Here is a 6,517-nt window from a genome sequence, read left to right on the forward strand (position 1 = left end):
CCCACCCCAGATCCCTCCACGAGGACATGCCCCCCATTCCCCTAGGCCCTGTCCCCACCCCAGATCCCTCCACGAGGACATGCCCCCCATTCCCCTAGGCCCTGTCCCCACCCCGTCCCCCCTGCTCACCATCCAGCTCCTCCGGTGACAGGTCCCGCTCCTGCATGGGGCACACAGAGGGGGTGACAGCTGAATGAGACCCAGCTCCGTGTCCATCCCCCCCCCGCCCCCCCAAACCTCGGTGTCACCTTTGTTAAGCATGGGCCAAAATTAACTCCAGCGGAGGATTAGTGGGATTGGAGGCAAAGCCCTGCCCTGCCCCGTGCCTGCACCCCCCACCTGCCCTGCCCCGGTCCCTGTGTCCCACCTCCTGTCACCCACCCCAGGGGTGTCCCACCCCAGGACCCCCAGCCTCCGGATGGGATGTGCCGGGTAGCCACGGATGCTGCCGAGGGGGTTCTTACCCCAGAGGTGGGGGGACAGCATTTTCCCCCTGCCCAGAGCTCGGCTGCCCCTGCCCAGGTTGTCCCCTCGGGATGTCCCCTCTGTCCCCAGGGCGCTGGAGTGTCCCCAGAGCCCCTGTGTCCCACCTATCCCCACGATTCCAGGATGTCTCTGACTGTTCCCAGTGCCCCATGTCCCCTTCATCCGCAGGTTTCCAGACAGTCCCTGAGCCCATTCCCACTGTCCCCATGCCCCCATTCCTGGGGTCCCAGAGTGTCCCTGTCTGTGTCCCCACTGTCGCCGTCTCCTTTAAATCCCCAGGGACCCGGAGTGGCCCTGACCTTGTCCCCAGTGCCCAACATCTCCTCTGTCCTCAGGATCCTGGAGTGTCCCAACCCCATCATCATTGGCCCCATGTCCCCTCCATCCCCAGGGTTCCGGAACATCCCCATTGTCCCCATCCCACTGTCCCCAAGCCCATCCTCACTGCCCTCTTCACCTACACCATCCTGGACTGTCCCCGTCCCCATCCCCACTGTCCCCATGTCCCTTCCAAGGCCAGCGTCCTGGAACAGCCCCACTGTCCCCATCTCCACTGTCTCCATGTCCCCATGTCTCAAATGCTCCACATCCCCTCCATCTGCAGGGTCCTGGACTACTCCTGTCCCCACGTCCCCATCCCCAGGGTCACAGAGTGTCCCTGACCATGTCCCCAAAGCCCCTATCCCCCCTCCATCCACAGTATCCTCGACCATCCCCGTCCCCATCCCCACTGTCCCCACATCCCCTCCATTTCCAGGGTCCCTCCATCCCTACCCTCACCTCCCATGTCCCCTCGCAGTGTCCCCACCTTGCCGAAGACGGTGTTGAGGAAGGGGGAGTAGGTCTTGGTGGCAGCAGCGTGGGGGTCCACGGGACCCTTCTTCCCACTTTTCTGCCCGTGGCCACCGTGCCGGGACTCGGAGCCGGAATTCTTGGGGGCCGGGGGACCGCCGTCCTCGAGGGCTTTGGGGGGTTTCTCCCCCGCCTCGTGCCCCCCTTTCCCCTTCTGCGGGGGCTCCGTGTCCTTGGGGGTTCCCTTGTCCCCGCGGGAGCGTGGCATGGGGCCGGGGCCGGGTGGGCAGCGGGCGGGCAGGAAGCGGGACCCCGGGATGGCCGAGGCGGAGGAAGGAGCAGGGAAATCCTCTTACACCCCCCGTGACCCCCCCAGGCTCCCCCCGCCGTGGGCCCGGCAAGGCAAAGCCAATTAGCGGTGATTAATGGAAGGAAACAGCCACGGCCACCGGCCCCCGACACAGCCACGCGGCCACCGCAGCCCGGCCACCGCACAGGTCCCCACACGCGTCCCGCGGTCACCCACCGAGGCCCGGAGTCCAGTGGTGACATCCCAAGGCCACCACAGTGTCCGCAGACCGACCCACATCCCGGGCGGTGACACCCCAAAGCCACCACAGCGTCCCCAGACCACCCCACATCCCCAGCGGTGACACCGCAAGGCCACCACAGTGTCCCCTCAGCCGGCACCTCTCCCCGAGCTCCCGCCACCTCTGAGGTAGGTCCTACATTCACTGTCCCCCCAGGATGGGGACTGGTGGCGTGTCCCCAAGGCATTGCAGACTGGATGGGCACAGGGGGGTTCGGAGGGGAGGGACACCCCACAATGAGGGCAGGGGAGGCCCAGAGGGTGACCCTGGCTGCTGTGTCACCCTGAGGCGACACGGCGGGGCGACACTGGTGGGGGTGGCAGTCTGTGTCACTCGCTGCCACTGCCCCTGCGCCACCCGCCACTTTCACCTCTGTGCCACCCACTGACGCTGTCCACGGGGACCGTACCCCACGGGTGTCCCTGTGCAGGGGGTGCCCCCGTGTGCCCGCAGGGTTCCGAGCCCCCCGGTCTCATCTCTCCCCCCCCACCCCCGCCGGTGCCCCCGCCCCGGAGCCGCGCACGCGCGGGGCGGCCCCGGTCACTTCCTGCCCCGCCCCCGCCGCCGCCGCCGCCGCCGCTCCCGCCGCCCCCGACACCGGCACCGGCACCGGCCCCGGGCACCGACCCGCCGGTGAGTGCGGGCACCGGCACCGGGCACCGACCCCCGCCGGGCACGGCCCCCGTCCGCCTTCCCGGGGGAAGCCCCCTCCCCGTTCCCTGCGGGGCCACCCCCTGTCCCTGTCCCCATCCCTATCCCTGTCCCCATCCCCGTCCCCATACCCAGCGGGGCCTCCCCGTCCCCTTTCCCGTCCATGTCCCTAGCCCTGTCCCTGTCCCCATTCCTGTTCCTGTACCAAGCGCGGCCACCGCCGGCCCCATTCCTGACCCCACCCCCGTCCCCATCCTTGTCCCTGCCCTCGTCACTATCCCCGTACAAAATGAGGCCACCACTGTCCCCCTTCGCGCCCCCCATCCCTATCCTTGTCCCCATCCCTTTCCCTGTGCCAGACCCCATCCCTGACCCCGTAGCCAGCAGGGCCACCCCTGTGCCCGATCTGTTGGAGCTGTCCCTGCACCCCTTTCTATCCCCACCCCTGTAGCCAGCAGGACACCCTTGTCCCCGTCCCCATCCTGAATGGGACACTCCCTGTCCTCCTCAGAGCCCCCATTCCTGGGGTGCTTCTCGAGTTCCCTCCAGGGAGCTGGGCAGGGACAGGGGTGTGTGCCCCAGTTTCTGCCTCCTGGGAGTGGCTGAGCCACCCTTTACCAGGCTGGGGGACAGCGACAAGCCCAGTTCAGGGGACACCCCGTTCCCAGGCCACCTCCCTGGTGGCCCTGCCTCCCATTTTGGGGTGTCCCAGCCTGCCTGACCGCGGGCCGGGGCGCTCCCCAGCCATGTCGTTCCGGAAGGTGGTGCGGCAGAGCAAATTCCGGCACGTGTTCGGGCAGCCGGTGAAGACGGAGCAGTGCTACGATGACATCCGTGTGTCCCGCGTCACCTGGGACAGCACCTTCTGTGCTGTCAACCCCTCCTTTGTCGCCATCATCGTGGAGGCCAGCGGCGGCGGCGCCTTCCTCGTCCTCCCCCTGCACAAGGTGACAGCAGGGTGGTGACACGGGGGAGGGGAGGAGGCTTGTGCTGGTGGGTGACCCCTTCCCTGCTGTCACTTTGTCCCCAGACCGGGCGCATTGACAAGTCCTACCCCACGGTGTGCGGCCACACGGGCCCCGTCCTCGACATCGACTGGTGTCCCCACAACGACCACGTCATCGCCAGCGGCTCTGAGGATTGCACCGTCATGGTGAGGGGTGGCCCGGGATGGGCCTGGGGGGGTGGCAGGGGTCACCCCGCTTTGTCACTGTCCCCTCTGTCCCCTCAGGTGTGGCAGATCCCGGAGAACGGGCTGAGCCAGCCACTGACGGAGCCAGTGGTGGTCCTGGAGGGCCACTCGAAGCGCGTTGGCATCGTCACCTGGCACCCCACCGCCCGCAACGTCCTGCTCAGCGCGGGTACGGGGGGGACACGGCAGGCATGGGGAGGGGGCCGCGCGGCCGAGGTGACCCCCGCTGTGTCCCCCAGGCTGTGACAACGTGGTGCTGATCTGGAACGTGGGCACGGCGGAGGAGCTGTACCGGCTGGATGGACTGCACCCTGACCTCATCTACAGCGTCAGCTGGAGCCGTGATGGCTCCCACTTCTGCACCGCCTGCAAGGACAAGAGCGTCCGTGTCATCGACCCCCGCCGCGGCACCGTGGTGGCCGTGAGTGTCCCCACCCCCCCGGGGGGTCTGTGTCACCAGGGCGCGGCCCTGCGCTGGTTCCTGGGCGGAGTCCCCTGCTCCCTGCTCTCGTCCCTTGGTGCACCCCGTTGTCCCATGTCCCTTGGGTGTCCTTGTCCCCTGGTTCTCCCCGCTGTCCCCTGTCCCTCGGTGCCCGTCCCCGGGGTGCTGCGGGTGCCGGTGACGGCTGTGCCCCCCAGGAGAAGGAGCGGGCGCACGAGGGGGCCCGTCCCATGCGCGCCATCTTCCTGGCCGACGGCAAGATCTTCACCACCGGCTTCAGCCGCATGAGCGAGCGGCAACTGGCGCTGTGGGACACGGTGAGTGGCACCCCGGGAGTCCCCCGGGACCATTTGGGGGACCCCCGTGTGCCTGACACCTCACCCCACCGCAGGAGAACCTGGAGGAGCCCATGGGGCTGCAGGAGCTGGACTCCAGCAACGGGGCTCTGCTGCCCTTCTACGACCCCGACACCAACGTGGTCTACGTCTGTGGCAAGGTATGGAGCCCCCCACCCCGCTGGTGGCACCCCCGGAGCCAGGGACCCTCCTAACAGTGTGTCCCCAGGGGGACTCGAGCATCCGGTACTTCGAGATCACGGAGGAGCCGCCCTACATCCACTTCCTCAACACCTTCACCAGCAAGGAGCCCCAGCGGGGAATGGGCTGGATGCCCAAGCGCGGGCTGGACGTCAGCAAGTGCGAGATCGCCAGGTGGGCACAGGGACGCGGGGGACAAGGTGAGGGACCGCCAGACCCCCCCACCAAACCCTCCATGACCCCCTCTGCTCCCCCGGCAGGTTCTACAAGCTGCACGAGCGCAAGTGTGAGCCCATCATCATGACCGTGCCAAGGAAGGTCGGTGGGGATGGGAGTGGGGTGGGGATAGGGGAATTTGGCATGGGGAGACCCAGTAGGGCTGGTGGGAGTCTCCAGGGGGGACTGAGAGGGGTCACGGGGCAGGACATGGGGCTGTGGGGGTGTTCCTGGGCAGGACGTGGTGACTGGGTAAGGGGTCCCTAATCAGGCTGTGTGGGGGTCCCTGTGGGGTCTGTGTGTGAGGTCCCTGAGCAGGACACAGGAGCGATGGGGGGGGTCCACGCGTCTCTCTGGGGGTCCCCCTGAGGACGCCACCCCTCTGACCCTGTCGGGGGGGCAGTCTGACCTGTTCCAGGACGACCTGTACCCGGATACGGCGGGCCCCGAGGCGGCCATGGAGGCGGAGGAGTGGGTGGCGGGGCGCACGGCGGGGCCCGTGCTGGTGTCCCTGCGCCAGGCCTACGTCCCCAGCAAGCAGCGCGACCTCAAGGTGAGCCGGCGGTCACTGCTGCACGACGGCCGCGCCACCACCGCCGCCGCCGCCACCGCCACCACCGGGGCCACCACGCCGCCCCCCACGCCCCCCACCGCCCCTGCGTCCACTCGCTTCAGTGCCCCCCCGGTGCTCGGCTCCGGCAACACCACGGTAAGGGGGACAAAGGGAAAAGGGGGAAAGGGGGAAGGGGTGGAGGGGTGTGGCCGCCGTGGGTGTGGCTCTGCTGGGCGTGTCCGTGCGGGCGCGGCTGACGGGGCTGTCGCTCAGGGGGGCCGCCTGGAGGAGGTGCTGCAGGAGGTGGCGGCGCTGCGGGCGCTGGTGGCGGAGCAGGGCCAGCGCATCTCCCGCCTGGAGGAGCAGCTCAGCCGCCTCGAGAACGGCCACGTGTAGGGAACCCCCCAACCTTCAGGGACCACCGCCCCAGGGACCACGCCTGCGCCCCAGGGACCCCCCTGAAGCATCCCATCCCCCTGGGGTGCACCCCCTTGCCCCGCTCCGGGCCCTTCTCCCACTGGGGGGCTGGCTGCCCCTCTGGCAGCTCCCCACTTCCCCCCGTTGCCTTACTGGGTGCTGCCCCCCCAAATCATGGACCATTATTGCCCACCCCCGTTCGTTGGGCTGGGGGTTGCTCTTGGGATCAAAGATTACCCCCTGCACACCTCAATCCCTGTGTGGGGTCTCCCCCCTTTCCTACAGGGCAGGGCATGATCTGCCTCCTTCAACTGTGACATATTGACCCCCTTATATTTTGGGGGTTTTCTCCCCCTTCCTCCTCCTCCTTGCATCCCCCCTCTCCCTTCCAGTGCAGGGTCAAAAACTATATTTTCACTCCAAATAAAGGATTTATAAGAAAAGCTGTGGTCGCAGGGGCCACCTGGGGGTGACAAAGTGGGGGCAGGAAGGCGCAGCAGTCACGGGTGGGAGCTCGGCGCCTCGGCAGGAAGTGGGGGGGCACAGGGCGGCATTTTGGGTAGCGGGAGCTGGAGGGGGGTGCAGCGCTCGGCCTCCCCCCGCTCCGGCACATCCGCTGCGGGGGCAGGAAGTTGGGGGGGG

The 6,517-nt window shown here is 68.1% G+C and overlaps 2 protein-coding genes across 3 annotated transcripts in view; one reads left to right on the top strand and one right to left on the bottom strand.

The window, feature by feature from the left end:
* CABP4 (calcium binding protein 4) overlaps positions 1 to 2,248 on the bottom strand; it is a 3,618-nt gene extending 1,370 nt beyond the window's left edge. Inside the window, exons 1-2 of one of the 2 annotated variants that reach the window (XM_042022647.1) lie at positions 1,295 to 2,248; positions 130 to 160 (exon numbers count right to left, since the gene is read on the bottom strand). In XM_042022647.1, the coding sequence (XP_041878581.1) occupies positions 130 to 160; positions 1,295 to 2,055 (792 nt within the window). In that variant the 5' untranslated portion in view covers positions 2,056 to 2,248. The remainder of the gene's footprint in view (positions 1 to 129; positions 161 to 1,294) is intronic. The other variant, XM_042022648.1, reaches the window with a different exon arrangement.
* Positions 2,249 to 2,440: 192 nt separating this feature from the next.
* Positions 2,441 to 6,318, top strand: CORO1B (coronin 1B). The gene is made up of 11 exons (XM_042022646.1): positions 2,441 to 2,501; positions 3,264 to 3,466; positions 3,550 to 3,672; positions 3,751 to 3,880; positions 3,951 to 4,132; positions 4,351 to 4,470; positions 4,545 to 4,649; positions 4,718 to 4,863; positions 4,950 to 5,007; positions 5,309 to 5,614; positions 5,732 to 6,318. Exons 2-11 carry the CDS (start codon positions 3,266 to 3,268, stop codon positions 5,852 to 5,854), a joined length of 1,494 nt encoding a protein of 497 aa, XP_041878580.1. The 5' UTR covers positions 2,441 to 2,501; positions 3,264 to 3,265; the 3' UTR covers positions 5,855 to 6,318.
* Positions 6,319 to 6,517: the final 199 nt, after the last annotated feature.

This window comes from Corvus kubaryi, unplaced genomic scaffold (genome assembly GCF_017639235.1).
Source record: "Corvus kubaryi isolate FWS band 111438036 unplaced genomic scaffold, C.kubaryi_AGA036_p1.0 37219, whole genome shotgun sequence".
Lineage (NCBI taxonomy): Eukaryota > Metazoa > Chordata > Aves > Passeriformes > Corvidae > Corvus > Corvus kubaryi.